Source organism: Capsella rubella, unplaced genomic scaffold (genome assembly GCF_000375325.1).
Source record: "Capsella rubella cultivar Monte Gargano unplaced genomic scaffold, Caprub1_0 scaffold_6, whole genome shotgun sequence".
Lineage (NCBI taxonomy): Eukaryota > Viridiplantae > Streptophyta > Magnoliopsida > Brassicales > Brassicaceae > Capsella > Capsella rubella.
Window position 1 is genome coordinate 12,347,753 of NW_006238918.1, and position 19,831 is coordinate 12,367,583.

Below are 19,831 nucleotides of genomic sequence, written 5' to 3' on the forward strand. Positions count from 1 at the left end.
AAAATTTAACTTTTTTGCATATGTTGCAATTTGAATTTTTCAAAACGGACATATAATACTCAACTACACTCGGTTAAATATTTTGGACAACGGTTTAAAATCATTATAAGTATGACCAATATTAAAACCATTGTTACATGAGCATATTTAATATTTCAAATAGTTTCAAATATTATAAATAAAAGGTTCATATATATAAAACTTTTAGAATTTAAAATATCGAAATATTTTTTTGAAGATATAAATGTAATTTTGGAGACATAATTACATTTTGGAGACATAATTTTTATTGATAAAATATATTATATATCAAAATATGTAAATTTCAGATAATTCACGGGTAGTTTGTTAAAATCACAATTACAATGATAAAATGAGTTACGAATAATGTTTTTTACGAAATGAATTCTGTTACGGGTTGGACTTTCAAAAAATATATTGTAAATATGTAATTTTTACGTATATTCCTACTTTTACTACAAAAATGGCCAAAATGAATAATTTATCGACAAATATTATTTAATGCTGTTAAATTTTCACCGTGTTTTTAATTGTATCAAAACTCAGTATATGATTATTTACTCGCTTTTTCCTTTATTATTTTATTTAAACTTATTATACAAATATATGATTTACCGTAATCGACTGCACTCTAACAAAATTAAAATGTAACATATTCTAATCCGATAAAAGTTATATATATGTAATTATTTCCCCCGCGCTGTAGCGCGGGTGCGAACCTAGTACAACGTTGTTTTAAAAGTCCACTAAATTATATTGCTGATTATTTTTTACCTGCATTTGAATATAACTAGAAAACAACTGCAAATTGTATTTTATTTGGATAACATTGGACTATTTTGATTGTTTTAGAGTTAAAATTTAAAATTGAGTACTATTACATGGAAAATAAATTAGAATGTGGATAGACAATAAGAGGAAACTTGCGACAAACATCAATACCATTTGCTTCAGCTAGATCAGGCTTATCATCTCCAAATGGTCCTATCTTAACTCTCCAGTCAAATTGGTTTACAAGGTTGGCAATGGTAAGCTCAGCTAAGGCCAGTGCAAATCCTATTCCAGGACATTGCCTTCTCCCTGATCCAAATGGAAAGTACTTAAAATTTTTACCTTGGAAATCAACAAGTGAATCCAAATGCCTCTCAGGCCTAAACTCTTCTGCGTCTGCGCCCCAAGTCGAAATGTCTCGTTGGATCGCCCATACATTGATTAGCACCTGTTTTTTTTCAAATAGAACTTTTATCTTTAAAGCATCTTGTGTCATTTCTATTTTATCTCTATAAGCTATAAGGACTTACTTGTGTTCCCCCAGCTATGTCATATCCCTTCATCTTGACATCTTCACTCAGTAGACGCGGAATTAGTGGACCTGAAGGATGTAGCCGAAGAACCTCCTTGATCACAAAATTTAAATAGTTCATATGCACAACTTCTTTCTCCGATACATATGAACTATTCTTCGAAACAGAACGAATCTCGTCTTGGAGTTTCTTCATACACTCTGGATGTCTCATAAGCTCAGTCATAGTCCATTCTATAAGAGTGAAAGTTGTTGATGCTCCCCCAAACAACATATCCTATATAAACAAGAAAAGAATTACTAATCATTTTTTTCGACGAACTTATTTTTCTTGAAATATATGTAAAAGAAAGAACATGAAATTGTTTTACCAACAGAAGGTTTTTAAGAGCGGTTTTGTCAAGCTCGATAGGCGTTGTTTTATCGTTTTGAATAGAAAGCAACATATCAGTGAAGTCTGATCTGTTTTCATCTGCATCTACATGTTCTTCAACCACCTTTTCCAAAAAACTTTGGATCTCATTTTTTACTCTTTCCAATTTCTTATCGAAACCTCGAATCTTGTCTATCCATGCCAAACTAGGAATGTATTCACCGATAGGGAAAGCGCCCATAAGCTCCATCAGTCTCCTTACTATGTTCTTGGAATTTTTGCCACCCTCCTCGCTGCTATATTTTCTTCCCAAAACAACTCTAGTCATTACATCATTTGTAAGAGTCATGAGGATTTCGCTTAGATTAACCGGTGAAGAGGAGGAATTGGCCTTCTCAAGTTTCCCCATCATCCCGTTGATCTCTTCTTCTCTTATATTCCCAAACGACCGTACAGTTTTGTTGCTAAGGAGGTTCATAGCGCATATACTCTACATACATCACAAGTAGATATTGAAGATAATTTAGCAATACTTTTAGATGAACCACACTCTTTGGGATTTTTATAGGTTCCATATAATATTTGTTCCATAGATAAGATTTGGGAACAATATTGTAAATACCATATATTTATAACATAAACTTATTGTTAAATGTATAAAAATTGATTAGAGAGTAGAACAATAAACCTTAAACTGCCTCCAATATTCTCCATAGGGGGCCAAGGCCAAATCTCTCCCACCATTAAAAAGTTTCTCGGCCACTCTTGATTTTGGCCTATTAGAAAATTTTATGTCATGTGTTTTCATGACTTCATGAGCATACTCAGCGGATGAGACTACAAGGATGGGGACACGGCCATAGTGAAGGAGCATTAGTGGCCCATAGTGAAGGCTAAGAGAATGGAGGGAGCGGTGAGGATTTAGACTTAGCTGGTGAAGGTTTCCGATAATTGGAAACCGCCATGGAGATGGTGGTGGATTAAGGTTTGTTTTGTTGGCTCGTTTGATAAGGAGTGGCTTTAGGAACAGAAAAGCTAAAAGAGTTGTTAAGCACATAGAGATCAGTATCATGTCCATTTTTTTTTTATTACAGAAAAGTTGATTACAAGCTCTAATACTTAGAATGATTTGTGAACAAATGGATATCCCTTTTTTTTCTTTTTTTTTTTTTCTTGTCAACAGTATTTGCTTATTCTTTATAACTTTAACTACATATACATACATATGTTGTATGATGGGAAGGGTTTGAATCATACTCAATATTAAATACACGGTCAATATAGATTAAAATATCATTAATTTTATACTTCAAAACGGGTTAAAACTTCATTATAGTATTTCTTAACAAAAGATCTATAAGACATGTCCAATCAAACTGATTTAATTAAGTTTGATATTATACAATCTTAATAATTTTAAAACAAGTTACAACACAAAATAAATTTTTTTTTTTAAAAGTACAATGAAAAGTTTGCATGTATCGTGGGTTAAAATCTAGTAACTCCATACTTTAGCTAGACAAAATAATTTTCTTATTGACCGGAAACAAAAGGAAAGTACATAAGCTTGTAAACAAAACTGCACATTAAAAGCAAGAGATGATAGTGGAAGCAACCCAGCACGGCAAGTTTTGAGTAGCCAATTTTAGAACTACGATTCAAAGGTGTTTAAAGACTGAATCGGTTTAAAAACAAAGAAGGCATGTAGTAACTACTGATCTTTCCTTCGGGATGGGTCAATCCTTCACCAACAGCCACATTATAAGTAACGTTGGACATGCGAGCACAGTCGATCACACTCTTTAGAACCCGAAATGGCTTCACGTTCTTTGTATTCAAAAACTCTTCCTTCATTGTCTTGTCCATGTCCGAAATAATTTTACGAAGCTCTCTAATGGCTTCCTCTTCGGTAACTCCATATTGCTTCATATAACATTTGATCCCATTTGTGACATATCCTCTACTCATATCGTCCTAGTCAACATAATAACAATAATAATCATAATATGTTGATTTTGTATAACGCAAACCGTCTAAGCAAACGTTATACTAGTTGCAAAAAGGTATTTTCTGAATAAATTTTACGTTTTATTCATAACAATAATAATCATAATGTCACAAATAATATTTGGTGAGATGGAATTTTCTTTGGGGAATATATGATTTTGAAATTTCATATCATAAATGGTTGATAAAAGGGTTAATATGATATTTAGTACGTTTTGAGAAGTACATTTCCTATTCAAAATTATCAAATTAGTACATGTGAGATAGAGAAGACGTGAGATAGAAAAATAGAGGAAAAAACCAATGACATAGGAGGGCATTTGTTTCGTTTTCCCGATTTTTATTTAATTTTAGTATTCTTACCCCAACATTGCAAAACATGATTTGGCTAAGACTCTAATCGCAAAATATGACGAAACAATTATTGAGGAATGTGTTTATACCTCGAAGCCAGCAATGTCATTCAGTAGACGTGCTTTGCTACATGATGATTCAATGAGTTTGGGTCTAGATTTTAGCCATTGGTAAGCTTCTTCCTCGACAACATCTCCCATACACATGAAAGCCATTGTTAAAACCGCGTACACTGTAATCTCCACCTCACCAACTTCCATATACTCATCAAAACTAGGTATGTGAGATTCTAGTGCCCATTTGGCAAGGTCATGGTTGGATTTCACAAGTCTCTTGAACTGCAATCAATATGTGATATTTTTCAGTAATTTTCAGGTATTTTTCTGTAATTTTCAGTATTTTTCAATATGTGATTGAGAGAGAGAGAATGGTTTAATTTGGTTACCTCTTCTATTGTTTCTTTTAGGCAGTACAATCTTCCTTCTCGCACCATTTCTTTTTCAAACTCTTCAAAGGCATCATATATAATTTTGCAAACAACTTTCAGATAACTTGGCAGATTATAAATGGCATTGACATCATCAGGAGACCAGCTACATAAACATCGATCAATTTTATCATCGTCATGATCATCATTTTTTGTGTGGTTATTTAAGCATGTATAGTGTACCTTTCAAGGGCGTTAGCGAGGCTCTCTGCCTCGGGAAGAGATGCATATCTATCGTAAGTATCATCTAGAATTACTAAAATTGTGTAGAACTTAGTCAGCATAATCCTAGCACGCGAGAAATATTGCTAACACAAAGAAATACAATTCCACGATTCTGTCTCTATAGTATGGTGGCAACCTTGATGCAAAATCTTGGTCCTTGTACCACCTTTTGATCCGAACATATAAGATAAGACAAATATAAATCATTTTAATGGTATACGTAGAAGTTAAATAGTATAATCACTGAAGAAATTACATACTCGGTCACGATTTTGAGTTCTTGAGTGTAATGGAGCTGAAGTAAATTGAATTTGAGTTTGGAAAGCTTGAGCAGCGTTATGTCGTGGTCATCTTCATGTTCATAGAAAGGGATATATTCCTTTGCGACTATTATCTCCATGTTGTGGTACTGTGATATACCAAGAGCATTTTGTATTCGTGTTTTAAAATGAGACGAGCACATTTTGCCAATGGAAAATGATTCTAAGTGGGTCGTCGCAAAGCTAATTGCTTCGTCCATTACATAATCTGTTTTAGTTCCCATGTTAGCTGCTTCATACAAGGCAAGAATACCCTTAATATCCTCTATAAGATGTTCCTTGAACTTCCCATCATCTCCTTGGAATCTCTTGAATACATCTATCAATCAAATATAGCGAGCACCTTGTTATATCAAAGGAAAACAAACGTTTGTATACGCGAACAAATAACAATGGTTTATGAAAAGCCTAACATATAACTATAGATATTCCTTACCGGAAGACATGTTGTGACCGTATGTCCTAAAAACCCAAAAAATGATGGAAACATTGTACAAATCATATTCACCGACCATCATATCCGCTATGCTTTTGAAACTCTCTTCAAGACTCTCTTTGATCTCATCCTCAAAATGCCACGCAAGACCAAGGCTGACCAGCTGATATATCAAAAGGATTCTCTTCTTTTTCGCTTCACGGCCTTGGGAAGACAAGAGCATTCCCCTCACTTTTGGCTTCAATGCCTCGATCTCTCTCCGAAGAACATCCATTTCCTAAACAACCAAAGATCTTGGTCAGTGAAACAAAGAGGACTCCTTTAAAACTCATACAACAACAACATATATTATGATTAAATCCTGTATAATCTCCTATTTTCTCGCTAAGTAGCCTTGGGCAAAATATTCGTTAGATTCGCTTCGCTTCGATATTCGTTTGATTCGATTCGAAAAATTCAAATATCTATAAGATATTGAAGCGAAGCAAATATGAAAATGTAGTATTCGTAAAAACCGAAGCAAATAACAAATACTGATTTTTTTAATGCCGAATATCCGCTTCGCTTTGTATATTTATATATATGTATAAATATATGTATATGTATATGTATATTTATATATATATATATATATATATAAATATAAATCATTATATAATATACATAATATGTGTATTTATAGATTTGAGTTTATATCTAATAGACCTATTATTCAAATTATTATATTTTGGCCCGTTAGGCTTTTTGCTAAATGTTGTTTTTAAGCAAATAAAACTTTATTAGAAAAATCAATATCAAAAATAAAATATGAGAATCTTATGGACGGTAGTTACATTTCCTTCTTATTTTGAAAATATGTCAAACAAGAACCTCTAATATCTTATATTTTGCACTTTATGTTTATGTACTATATGTTTTTAGTTTCAAAGAAAAAATGATGGGTCGAAGCGAAGCGAAGCCAATAATTCGCGAATATTACGAAAAATATTCAAATATTCGAAGTTCCGAATACTCGGAAATTTACGAATCGAAGCAAATAGCAAAATCAACTATTCGGTCGGTCACAAATATCACAAATTTTCCGAATATTCGCTTCGTGCCCAGGGCTATCGCTAAGCGCCCGGCTAGCATCTAACGATTATTTGAATATACTTACCGAGTTATCAACCGAAACAGAAAGAAAGTGACTAGTCCATTCTGAAGGTGGTAATTTCTTGAACGTACGATTACTTTCACGACCATCAAAAGCGGAAGTAGCAGTAGCCTTCAAAAGAACCTTCTTTGGTAGCTTAAGTGATTTTGATGTCAACAGAAACGGAGTGTGTTTGCGTACCGGAGATAAGTTGATGCGGGCACGAAGAGGAAGTTGCGGTCCAAAAGTTTTTATGACTTCCATGTTATATGTTATATGAATCCATGTTCACTAGCAATATAAATAGGAGTGTTACAGTATGTGCAATTTGTTCACCTGGCCTATATAATAATCAATTTATGATTAAATAGACCCACTTAGCTTATTGTATTATTTTTTTTACATCAATCATTGGTTTTAGTCTTTCCAAAAAAAAAAATCTAGCCAAGAAAGATTGTAAGAAAAGTAGTTTTTGCTAAAAGATAGGAAGTCTAAATAATGATAGTTTTTGAAAGAAAATCTAAAATCCATACTTCACTTGTTTCCACTTCTTTACGCGAATTGTGTTCTTTTCTTTCCATTTAATTTTAAATTAATACAAATCTAGAAATCATAAATCAAAATCCAAAATATAAATATATATATATATATAATCGAAAACCAGTTAAAAACTTGCAAATATTCATGGTCTAAAAAACTTGATAAACCACAAAAGAGTTCCATTTCATACTTATGTTTTTGAATGTTTTTCAACCATAAAAAACAAAAATTTACCTTGCAAACTTTATACTAAAGAGTCACATACTTTAATATTTTGCATATAATTTTCTAACAAAAATCATTGGGTTTGATTTTGTTATAGCAATGATTTTTAAGGTTAAAGAACATTAAAAACATAAACATTTTTGTATTTAAATAAATCAAATAATAAGTTAATGTTTTTGATTGACAATGTAAAAATAAGCAATTCCCTTACTAATTCACTATTATTGGATTTTTTCCATTCTCAATTTAAATTTTAAAATTTTTAATTATTTTACTATTAGCTTAGCTTTAAAATTTTAAAATAACTAATTATTATAATAATGAATACATTAAAGATATATATAAATTAATGTTTAGATATTAAATATATAATACGTTTTTTAACTATACAAAACCATAAACAATTCAATAGCAAAAATTATTGTTTTTCGTTTTTAATAGTATAAATCAAAATAAAATTAAAAAAAAATTGGTCAACAATCGGTAAACGCCGGAGTCAACATCGGTTTTCGCCGGATTCAGTTGACCAGTGTACCAGAATAATATGTCTATGATGTTGATTACATGACGCCATATAGTTGATGCATGTGGCCATGCAATACATCTACTTCGTGTAGCTGAGTATACAATAGTATACTTGTCATGTGTGACCATGCATTCTCCTATATTTCGTATAGGTAGCAATCTTTTTTCTTTTTTTTAATCTCTTGCTACGGGATTATATAAATGTTATGAGCTTATTAAAAATTACATTTACTTATTAAAAATTATATACATATATTGGTTACGTTTGATTTTATAAAAATTTTTAATGACAACTCAGAAAGCATACCTCCCATTATGTACTTAAAGTCTAATTTTACCCATTCACAAATATAACTGGTGAGCTAAAACTTTTTAAGGTTTCCAGCCAAATAAAATATTTTTCTTTCTCCTTTTCTAAATTTTAAGGCTCTAAATCAAAGTAGGAATTTTCTTTTTGTCTTAGGATATCTTAGCAGATCTTGCAAATTATATATAGTTGTTTGTATAAGTGGCCACTACACATACAATTTAGAATATTATCTCAGGACTTTTTTTAGTATGTCACCATAATTAATCAATCAACCAATTTTAAAACAAAAGACAAAAAATGACACATACAATAGTGGATTCTATATCATCATTAGAAAACCATTTCCATGATCAGAAAATGAGTGCATTTATGTTTGAATCTTCATCCACAAACTAAGGATGTTCTTTTTTCTTTTTTTCTCATTTGTAAATCTAAATCTTCTCAAGATTTGTTTGGTGAATATGTTATATAATAAAATCCATTAGACCCTTGACTCAAATTATTGACTACTAAATGAAATTTTATATATCAGATTCAAAGTATTCAGTTTTCTATAAATTAATAATTAGAAAATAAGAAACAGGCAAAAATAAGTTTGTTTTTTCATATAATAAAATTTCTGATTTGATATAATTTTCTGATTACATAGTTTAGATAATAGATGCCACAACGAAAACGAACATCAGGATGAACAAACACGGTACAAGAACCTTAAAAAGATATATAGAAAAGATTAGATAGAGACTTCGAAACCATAGCGCAAACATGCCCCGGGAACTTAGGATTGTCATACCAAAACTGTGTATAAATCTTTAACCAGGGTGCAGGTGTTGCGAATTCCTCGCCATAATCGGAGCAAAAGTAACTTATACTCACTCCTTTCCTATAAATATGGTCTTTTAGGCTTTTTTCTTTCTAAAATAGATGATTTTCTCTCAATTCTATATGAAACTAGTTATAGTTTTATTGGTTTTAACAATTTATATTCTTCAGATTGTTTTTCATTGGTTAAATTGTGTTTAAGGTAGATATTAAATAATGTGTTTATCTACAAATTAATGGTTTTTTAATCTCTATGCATTTGATCAAAAAATCATCTATTGTAGAACGGATGGAGTATCAAGAAAATATATATATTTATTAAGTAATTGTTCTAAGAATTTATTTTAAGAAAATCGAAATTAGAATTTGTATAATTTTGCCGATGACTCTTTTTGAATTTTTCATCAAATCCTCAACGAAAAATCTAGAATTCAAAAGAAGATACATAAGCTGTTTACAGTGCGTCGAAGATAGGCATGTGAGTATGTGACCTATAACATCAACACACATATAGAATATTTCCATTACCTTGTAATTTAACTCATTTACTTTTATGTGGATTTTTATTTGGTTTTTAGAATATTAATCAGTTAAACTCATCGCACCTTACAATATTTTTTTACAGAATGAAAATTGTGAGGAATTTCAAAAAAAAAAATTGAATCGTGTTTCACGACAAATACTTACGAATCAAAATACTCATCACGAAACCAAAATAGTCGTTGTGGAATTGAAAATTACATATTCTTCGAAAATTTTATTATTACATATTTACTTTTTTTAAAATCTATATCCATGAAATAATATATCAACACTCATCATTACATCTACGTCTATCCTCCTACACAAAATGAAAATTGCAGATTATAGGAGAACTGTTACAAATATATTTCTACTATGGATAATTCCTTCCGGTCCTATTAGATTCATTATTGACAACACTATATGCTGATTTTGAACATCTCAATTCTCCATGCTAGTTTTGGACACCTTTTTCTCTTACAATAGCTAGAATCACGATGAACGGCTCTAATTGCGCATCACTAGAGATCTTCCTGTAAATTTGTCTCCATTAATTTGCAAAGATATTAATAAATTTCACTATATGAGGCTCGAACCCCAGATCTCTTGGTGTAGAAATATTACTAAATCTTTGATCAACACCATTAGACCAAGGGACTTCTACTTATTTATTTAACTTTCATTTTAAAATTGAATTACTACTAACTGATTAAAAAATGATAGTTTCTTAATTTTTTCTCAAATTCGTTGAAAATTATTATTCCTTGAGGATCTAATGGAAAATACATTGAAAATCCGTCGAAATTTAAGTTTCGTCAAAAATGAAAGTTCTATTCTGATTTTTTTTGGCAAAAAAAAAAAAAACACATTACTAAATTGTTACATGTTACATGATGAAGATATAATGTGTCCAACTTCCATATAACTTTTTTAAAAAACAATTCTTATTATCCGAGAAGTAATTGATGAAGTTAATTAATTAAGATCTATATATATATTGAAACGTACAAGGGCAATGCATTGAAGTCGTCTCAGCTTCCTTAATGTTTCATCTTCTTCTTCTCCTTCTCCAATTCAACTTCATCACTTTCAACTGTATTTTTTGATATGACTCTTTGACATTAAATGGAACCCTTCACCGCCTCCATTTAAGGGACACCCAGAAATTGGTACAGTGTAATGTAATGCAATCCTTCATTTAATGACATTACTATGAAATAACGTTTTATTGTTGCACCTGTCTATCTACTTCTGAAAATTATAATCTATGGTTGTAGTTTCAGATTTGTTTTTCCAACTTCTCTTGTCTGATTCCTAGCTGTTGTTTTCACTAGATCTTCTCCTCTACTATTGTATTTTGCATTAACGTATAATAACATTAATAATATGTAATCTTTGTACTAGTATATTGATGATGTGCATATATGTCATAAATTTGGTTTAATGAACATTATAACCCTATGTGTTCTGGTGGTTGAGGCTTGTGATTCAGGGTGCATGGTATAAGTTCGCTAGGTCAAACTTGGTGAAAGTAAATGTTTAGTTCACCTTAAGATATAGTCAGGTACACTTAGATCATCACCTACAAAAGAAAAAAGATACAATATATAACTTATTGTAAGTTATAACAAATAAAATACATATGTTTTTGATCACAAATTTTTAATTCTTGTACGGGAAAATTTTCCGAACAAAACTTGTATTATTTCATATTTGTCAGAAAAATACATGAACTATTTTTTTGTTGCGAGAAAAATATACCGACTAATTTATAATTGCTAAAAAATACACTAACTATCATGATTCCGATTTTTTGCCTATTGTGATTACGATTTTTAACGAAGTTAACACAATCGTAAACATTAAAATAAGCTAGCATTTCTTTATTATATGGAATTGCAAAACTCCTACTATTTCTTCAAAAGCCATCTAATTGGTACGTAAGCATTACTATGAAACTCCTAAAAGCAATTTACTCTAAACCTACGTAGCACTTATCAATTCCTAGACAGAGAAGCCAGTAGATATCAGATTTATTTTTGCATTTGGTGCGGCCAAATTAATTACAAACTGTCCAAAAGACAACAGAAGATTATTAAATAAAGGTAATAAATTGTAACCTGTTTTTTTTCAAATATACACATCCAATAGCTTATTGAAATTGAATTAGCCTTTATTTTATTTTAATTTTATTATATTTTTGGGAAAGAAGTAGGAATAGAGAGCGTTGGATATATTTATAATGCATCTGATGGTTTTTAAATTTTAGCTCTCTGGTTGCAGTAATTGAAGAGGCGAAACTTTGAATGCACGTCATGCATGGACAGTGTAGGTCAATAAATATTTCTCTTTTTAATTTTTATTTTTAATACAAAAATATTTTTGCTTTGCTATATAAAAAGGTCGTCCTCTCAAACAGTTTGGCCTACACAACATTAAGCACATCGTACGTTTACTTCTATATCTTATGTGATGTTAGAGTTTACAGACAAAGGAAACATAAACTGGTTGCTGAAGAAACAAGAGATGGCTTCATCTTATTACATGGGATCCGAGGATGTTTCTAGAAAACGAAAGAGTCTAGATTTTTTGGCAAATGATCATGAGCTTGTCAAAAGATCCGAAGCAACAAAATTTATGGATACTTCGTTCGATCATAAGGTAAACATTATATTTCAAGATTAATTCTTTCATTTTAACATATATTTCAAGATTATATGCAATGTTTTATAATTTTCCAAGCATATGTTACATGTTTTAAGAACAGTTTAGAACAATGAATCGGTGTATATATATATCTCTCTAAGAATTGTTTTGGATCTTATGTTGTAGAGAAGAAGATTCATCAGTGAAGATTCAACAAATATGAATAATAATATCGAAGAAGGATATTATCACCACCACCACATGAGTCTTGATCTTGAACTCAACTTGTCACCATCACTCATCGATCTTAATCATCATCATGATCTTAGTTGCAACAAAAACTATGTGGAAGTGGAAAAGAAGAAGATGACGGAGAAGGGTACAAAGAAAAGCTTGGCAAGGGTTGCTTTTGATCTTGATGAAGATTGTTGCGACCGCGGTGGCGTTGGAGGAGGAAGTGAGGAGGAGATGGTGGCTAGGGTGTGTATAAAGTGTCATACTCTAGTGATGTTATGCAAAGCTTCACCGGCATGCCCTAATTGCAAGTTTATGCATTCACCTGAAGACACATCTCTCTCACTTCTCTTTACTCCTAAGCCTACTTTGTTAGCTTAGTCATAATTGTTATTAGTTTCTAATCATATTATCTATATCTAATCACTAATTAATGTTGAGTATTTAATGTTGTTTCCTCGAACAAATACTTTATTTGTTGGGGATGTTGTTGGACCTTTTAATTTGATTTCTAGTATAAGATCATTAATGCGATCCCTTGTTTTTTTTTTTCTGAATCATCACAATGTGACGGTTGAGAAAAATAATATTGGTTGGTGATCATATATATATACATAATATAAAATATCATGTATTTTTCTTTCACCTGATATTATTTGTCCATATATTTTACCCCATTTGGTGAAGTTATGTTTGAACATATTTGCATAAGTGACGGCCTAAGTGGTTCATATAGGGTAAAGAACGTCCTCGCTAGTTTTTCTTTCTTTTCAAGATTGAAGTTTACTAAGGCTAAAAAAAAAAGGTTACTTACGCTATTTTTGTATGTGGTGTAATTTAGTTTAAATAAGCTTTTAAAAAACCAAAGTGGTAAGAGATATTTTGGTGTATAAAAATGTAAACCTAATCTTAATTGGGAAAAATGTCAAAAAAGCACCGACTATCAAATTTAGGATAAAAAGAGCATAAATTTTTGAAATATCATTTAAATCCTAAAGTTTTGTTTGATTTTTGGATAAAATAGTCAAGTTTCGTTGACCTTCCCATTTTGGGCATCCCGCTAAATTTTCGTTAATAGAGTTAACTTTTTCGTCCTAAATTTGAAAGTTTGTGTTTTTTTTTACATTTTTCCCAATCTTGTTTCCATATTTTTTTATTTTTTCCTTCTTCCTGATTCAATTAGTTCCAAGGTATAAAAATGTAAATCTAATCTTGTTTCCATAAATTTTTTTTTCCTTCTTCCTTACTCAATTAATTCTAAGATAAGTAGGCTCAAACTTTTAAATGTAAACTAGATCGAAACCCCCGCTATGTCGCGGGATTGATTTTAATTTTCTTTAATTACATGAGCTCAATCTTTTGTGCAACTGAAGATATTCCTCTGAAATGTATGTATGTATGAAATGAATTTAATCGGTCAAAGTTAGATGGATGAAAGATCTAACTGTATATTATCTAAATTTAGAAAAATCAAGGTGTATATATAGAAGATTAGACAATGCAAAAAAATTGTCATCATGTCATTCTAGAGTTGAGCGTGAGATAATATCGAAATTATGATACACTTTTAAGTCAATCAAAAACTAATTCAAGAATGCGTTGTTTGAGATTTCAATGACAAATGCTTCATCTACCAGAAAATATCTCCCTTCATTGACTACATGCACTATTTTTACTTTTAAAACCAAATTATGTAAATACAAAAAATTCATAAGTTAAAATTTTAATATGAGATTACATGATTTTAATGAAACGTTTTTGCTAAAGTTAAATAGAAAGATTATTTGAATTCTCAATAGTCTTATTATTTCACCGTAAAAGAAATTATAAGACTAATGAGAATGAGAACAAAGTCCAATTTATGTAAATAGTAGTCGTGTGTGCACAAATTTACGTAATTAGCTCGAATACTGAGATGTTAAAATTACTTTTGTAAAATACAAAATTCAAAAACTTTAGAAACCATCGACCACCCAATCATCTCCATTTCTCGAGATCGAGTACCAAATATGTGGAAGATGTACATTAAAGGTTTCATGATCATAGTGCTTACAACATGCTTTTTGGCTGGAGGTACGAAGCCGTCGTGCCTCGGCGCTTCTGCTTCAACATCTGATAAATCTAATGGCGATGTCAAACCAACAATAGTAGATGAAGTTATAAAAACAATATAGAATAATGATTATGGAAGTCATGGTTATGTACATTAGGAAAGAGTAGCACAATTTGGGTAGCGTTGACTACAAGTAATTTATTCTATGTTATTTAAATGCAAAATTGTGTATACTTTCTTACATCTTGACTTTGACTGTAAATATCTGAAAATATCTCAAAGTCTTTTAAAACCAATATAATAAATAGGAAAAAGATAGTCAACTACACCAAACATAACAGAGTACATGACTACATATCTCAACTATAGAAATGTATTCATCTAGATGAAGAAAATTTGACTAAACATCTTTTTGTTAAAGAAGTTTGACTAGAACATATTTATTATCTAACAAGATATAAATTTCATATTCAACTATCTTGCAATAATAAAGCAACTTATAAAGCTAAAACTTAAAAAAAAAAAAAAAAACATTTTCTCAACGCTTTTCTTCTTCATCTGATTCTTGTGTTGTTGCATTTGGTTGAAGCTATTCCATTGATCAAACGCCATGGATTTTAATCGGAATTATACTCATCCGGATTGTATATATGCGGATAATCTTTTCCATGAGTGTGCTTCAGCTTGTTTTGAGAGAATTGATCAAGGCCATGGCAAGAAGAACTCTACAAAAGAAAGTTCAAAACTTTGTTGCTCAGAGAATTTTGGTAGGAAAAAGAAGCAATCAAATTCACTACCGCCTTCAATGGTACCGGCAAGACCTTATCAAAATGGTGGAGGTGGTTTTGCAAACGGTAACTCTCCAAAGGTTCATCATGCAATAGCTTCACATGTTGATGTGAAGAAGAAGAAGATGGTTTATGAAACCAGACATTCTTTCTCTTCTTCATCATCCGGTGACCATGATGATTTTTTCAACCATAAACAAGAGAAGAAACGCTCTCAAACCATTCCAATTTCTTCAAACAGTTTGGTTGATCAAACCAAACAGTTATCACCTAAACCAGAAATACAAGAATACAAAGGGAAGACTAGAGGAGGTGGCGAGACAAGGGTCTTTAGTTTCAAAAGTCCTCCAATGTCGCATGCAAAGGAGAGCAATAATGATTACACTGAGGATGATGGTGATGATGATGATGATGAAGAAGAAGAAAATAATGAGAGTACAGTAGATCTTGATCTTGAATCAGTAATGTCTGACACTTTTGTCTCTATTGGGAAATACCGAGTCAGATCCTGTTTGTCCATTATCCTAAGTGCCATTATCGAGAAACACGGAGACATTGCTCAAAACTGTAAGCTAGAATCAGACTCTATGCAATCCAGATACCTCGAGTGTTTATGCTCGTTGTTACAGGAACTAAAGTCAACCCCAATCGGGGAGTTGACCAAAGTCAAAGTCAAAGAGATGATCGCGGTTCTCAAAGATTTTGAGTCTGTGAACATCGAAGTGGCATGGCTAAGTTCGGTTCTTGAGGAGTTTGCGCAGTCTCAAGAAAATGTAGAGAAAGAGAAAGAGAGGCATGATGGTTTAGTGAAGGCCAAGAGAGAAGAGCTTGAGGCTCATGAAGCTGATTTGGTTAGGATGGAGAAGGATGTGGATGAAGCAAAGCTGCGGATAGAGGAGACTCGGGCTCAAATGGTGGAGATGGAGATGGAAAGGTCAAGAATGGAGAAAATGGGATTCATACTGGAGAAATTTAAAAGGAAATGGTTTATCGACAAGCTTCTATAGAAAATGGGATTCATAATTGATTTTTGTTTTGTGTTTGATATTTTTAATACTAGTAAATGTACTAAGTAGTAGCACAAAATCAAAATACTCTAATAAACGTACTAAAGGTTAGGCTCTTTTAAGCATTATGGAAAAGCTCATATGCAATATGTCCTTCTTCTTCTTCCTCTTCCTCTTCTCCGTCTTCTTCCTCTCCTTCTCCTCCTGTCCGAGCTGAGATAATAGCTGCTCTAATATGTATGTATTAATCTCATCAACTGTCTCATTTTGTGGAGTAACTCTTACATATGTATACTATGATAAAAATATAATATTACACGTTTAGGGTTGAAGGATGAAGATTTCAGATTGCCAAAAACAATCCCAGCGATTTCGGATAGCAAGAGCTCGACACACCCTATTTTCCAATATATTCCACTTAAGTCCATGAACGTTTGTTTATTTACAGATTTCGTTTAAAACTTTTGAATTAATCAAATATCTGACAAATTTGGGCTTTTTAACATGGGCTTCTAACATAATTGGCACTGAGTAGATTGACCCTAACCCTTTATATATTCTCCCCATGCTCAGGCTAACTGTGGCGTGGATTTGTTACCATGACAAATTCGGGTGGCTCTGTTACCATGACAAATTCGAGATATTTTAACATGGACTTCTAACACTACAAGAAAACATGTCGATATCATACGAAAATTCCTTCAAAATAAATGGTAGGAAAATTTTCCTACGAAAAAACTTCGCATTTATGACGAAAACGCAAAAGGGTAGGAAAAAGGAAGAGCATTTAACTACGAGAAATGGTGTCAGAAAGTGGAAGGAATATTTCCTACCAATTTCTTTTAAATAATAGTTTCGTAGGAAATGGTGAAGGAAAGAAAAAAGAATGTAGAAGGAAATAACGCGGAGAGAATTGGGTAGGATTTTTTCCTTCGAAATGCCTTCAACTGAGAAGTGGTAGGAAATGTCGTAGGAAATCGGTAGATATATCGAGGGAAATCATTTCGTAGGAAATTAGAAGGAAACAATAATTTGTAGGAAATTAGTTTCTAACCTTCTAAACACAAAACATATATTTATAATTTGCAAGAAATAAATTTGTAACCTTCTAAACACAAAATAGATATTTATAATTTGTTTCTAAAGTACTAATTTGTATCATATATTTTATTGGGCCTATAATTAAAATTATAAAGTATCATTTGTATAAAAATATAAAATTAATTAAAATTATAAAGTATCATTTGTATAAAAAGATAAAATTGATTAATTTTAATGAAAAGAAGAAGAAATTATTAAGCATGGTGCTTAATCAAGGATTTTAATTGGAGGAGGAAAAAACATGAAAAATATGAAAATTGCTTTATTATCATCTCAAATCTTAATAATGTTACTAAAGGTGAAGCCCGTTAATAGTCCAGCTCCAGCATAATGGTCTTGTCTGATTCTTATCTATCAAACCAAAAGCACGGCTCCACTCACGTGCCGTACCACCCTACGCCTAAAGCACAGTCACATGTGTGCTTATGTATCGCTATTCGATTGGAAGAGAAAAAAATATGAAAAAAGCAGTTAGCAATATTAGGGTTCATCGAATTGGGAACTGATGTGTTGCAAAACTAGGGTTCTATGTTGTTGCAGGAATTGGGATTAGATCCGTCAGTTTGAAAACACTAAACCTAGTCTTCTCCTTTCTTCTTCCCGTCGACATCGAATCAGTGACTCCGACATCGTTAGTGAGTGCTGCTTCTCATCGATTTCTACTGCAACAGAGGTCCTTCCACGAATCTGTATGTTTTCCCTGCGACCCTTGCTTTGTAAATTTGATATTTTGATTTCATTTTCTAATCTGAGGGTATGAATCGTGGGTGTTTGTTAGATTTGATTGATGCATCAATGTTAGTTGAATGGAATGTGAATCTATTTGAATTTTTACTCTCTGCTCTTGGAATTGAGAATTGGAAAAGTTAACATAATGGTTCTTGGAGCTAAGAATTCAGAATTGGAGAAGTAAACATAATGGTTCTTAGTTCTTACGCTCACTGATTTTGCTACTAAAGGTTTTACTGATTCGATTAGAGTGTTCTTGACTAGATTAGGGTGTTAATAATTCACTTTTTTTTTTAATCTCTGTTGGAGATTAGACAAGTAGTGTAGCAGAACAAATGCAGTTTACACCTCATTTTCTTATGTCTTTTTGCAGCTTTAATTGATAATGTAGTTGTGGTTGTTGTTGCAGAGTTTACGCATTTGCTAATGGTTCTTGTTTAAAACCATTTTCTTGTTTTTAGCTTCTCTAAGGTCTAGGGTCTCTTTCACTTTGTGACTGCTTCTCTACTTTGATTTCCTTGGCTTTGTACTATACTTATCTCTGGTTTTAATCGGTTACTTGTGATCAATATAGAAAAAGGGTTTAATTTGCAGCTATAACACTTCTTTTGCAGCTTTAATTTGTTAAGCATGTGATATGATCTCAATTGGTGTTGGTCTGTTGAGGTCTGTTGAGTTCTTGCAGCTTTTTTTTTTTTTCAGATTCTAATAATGTTTTGGGAGTTCTTGTTTCAGATTCTAATCATGCTTGTTTAGTTAAGTCTTTTCGTTTAAGTTAAGGTAGTGAAATGTATCATGTATTTCAGATTTGTAGTAAATCACTAGTGATGATGAAATCGTTTTTGTTTGAATAAACATGCAATTGCTTTCTTGTTGTTTATGCTTCTTCCTTCTGTTATCTTAAGATTGATAGCGCACAAGTTTGAATGAGCCAGAGAATAAAGTAGCTGAGAATTCTTGTGTCTCATTTTGTTAAAATTCTTGTGTCTGGTTTGTGTTTCAGATAAGAGTAGAGCCAGAGAATACTCATTTGATCTGCTTTAGCAGCTGCCAGCTGTGAGTGGTTATACCAATGAGTTTGCATACCAGACACAAGAATTATAAATTATTTATAAATGATTATTAATCAAAATTACCCTCAATAAATCAAAGTTTTTTGTAGTAAGTTGAGGGGATAGGGTCCGGCGAAGAAGGAGAAGATGACAATGGCAGTGAGCTTAGGGATAGTTGTCGTTCCGTCGTGTTCCGGAGATCGCCTCTTCCGATCTAACTTCTCGGCCGTCTGTAGCGTCTCTTGCGGCCGAATCAATGTCGGAACCGTCGTAATTTCGACTCGCCGACGCCGTGATATGGGCGGGTTAATGATTTCTAGCTGTATCTCTTCGGATTCTTCTTCTTCTTCGTCATCGTCTTCCTCTGTGCCAAAGACGAAACTCTTTGTTAGTGGTAAGTAAGTTTTATGTTTCCAGTTTCTTTATCTGCTCATCACCCCAATTCGTGAAAGATGCTTCTGTTATGGAATTTTCTTGTTATATACTCTGTGATTCTTTTAGTGTTTCGTTAAGTAGTATTCAATTAAATTCTGCGGCTGTTCACTGAGGATACAGACATTGAGAGCAACCCTGTCATTTTCTTTGATAAACTTAGAAGTTAGAATATCTCCAAAACCTT

General features: G+C 31.9%; 4 protein-coding genes and 1 pseudogene across 5 annotated transcripts in view; 3 read left to right on the forward strand and 2 right to left on the reverse strand.

Annotated features, from left to right (window-relative positions):
- Positions 1 to 868: 868 nt before the first annotated feature.
- Positions 869 to 2,775, reverse strand: LOC17883981 (indoleacetaldoxime dehydratase). Its single transcript, XM_006289571.2, has 4 exons — positions 2,386 to 2,775; positions 1,696 to 2,187; positions 1,323 to 1,601; positions 869 to 1,240 (listed from the first exon to the last, which is right to left on the reverse strand). Exons 1-4 carry the CDS (start codon positions 2,773 to 2,775, stop codon positions 899 to 901), a joined length of 1,503 nt encoding a protein of 500 aa, XP_006289633.1. The 3' UTR covers positions 869 to 898.
- A 590-nt stretch (positions 2,776 to 3,365) lies between these two features.
- LOC17881292 lies at positions 3,366 to 6,922 on the reverse strand (annotated as a pseudogene).
- Positions 6,923 to 12,053: 5,131 nt separating this feature from the next.
- On the forward strand, positions 12,054 to 12,952 carry LOC17883918. The gene is made up of 2 exons (XM_006288613.2): positions 12,054 to 12,263; positions 12,435 to 12,952. The coding sequence occupies exons 1-2, from the start codon at positions 12,075 to 12,077 to the stop codon at positions 12,861 to 12,863; spliced, it is 618 nt and encodes a 205-aa protein (XP_006288675.1). The 5' UTR covers positions 12,054 to 12,074; the 3' UTR covers positions 12,864 to 12,952.
- A 2,193-nt stretch (positions 12,953 to 15,145) lies between these two features.
- LOC17883534 lies at positions 15,146 to 16,330 on the forward strand. Its single transcript, XM_006286352.1, has one exon. The coding sequence runs from the start codon at positions 15,146 to 15,148 to the stop codon at positions 16,328 to 16,330; it is 1,185 nt and encodes a 394-aa protein (XP_006286414.1).
- A 1,481-nt stretch (positions 16,331 to 17,811) lies between these two features.
- The window catches only part of LOC17883573 (organelle RRM domain-containing protein 6, chloroplastic), a 3,225-nt gene continuing 1,205 nt past the window's right edge, over positions 17,812 to 19,831 (forward strand). The window contains exons 1-3 of one of the 2 annotated variants that reach the window (XM_023781579.1): positions 17,812 to 18,120; positions 19,164 to 19,216; positions 19,313 to 19,606. In XM_023781579.1, coding sequence (XP_023637347.1) covers positions 19,360 to 19,606 — 247 coding nt within the window. In that variant the 5' untranslated portion in view covers positions 17,812 to 18,120; positions 19,164 to 19,216; positions 19,313 to 19,359. The remainder of the gene's footprint in view (positions 18,121 to 19,163; positions 19,217 to 19,312; positions 19,607 to 19,831) is intronic. The other variant, XM_006290172.2, reaches the window with a different exon arrangement.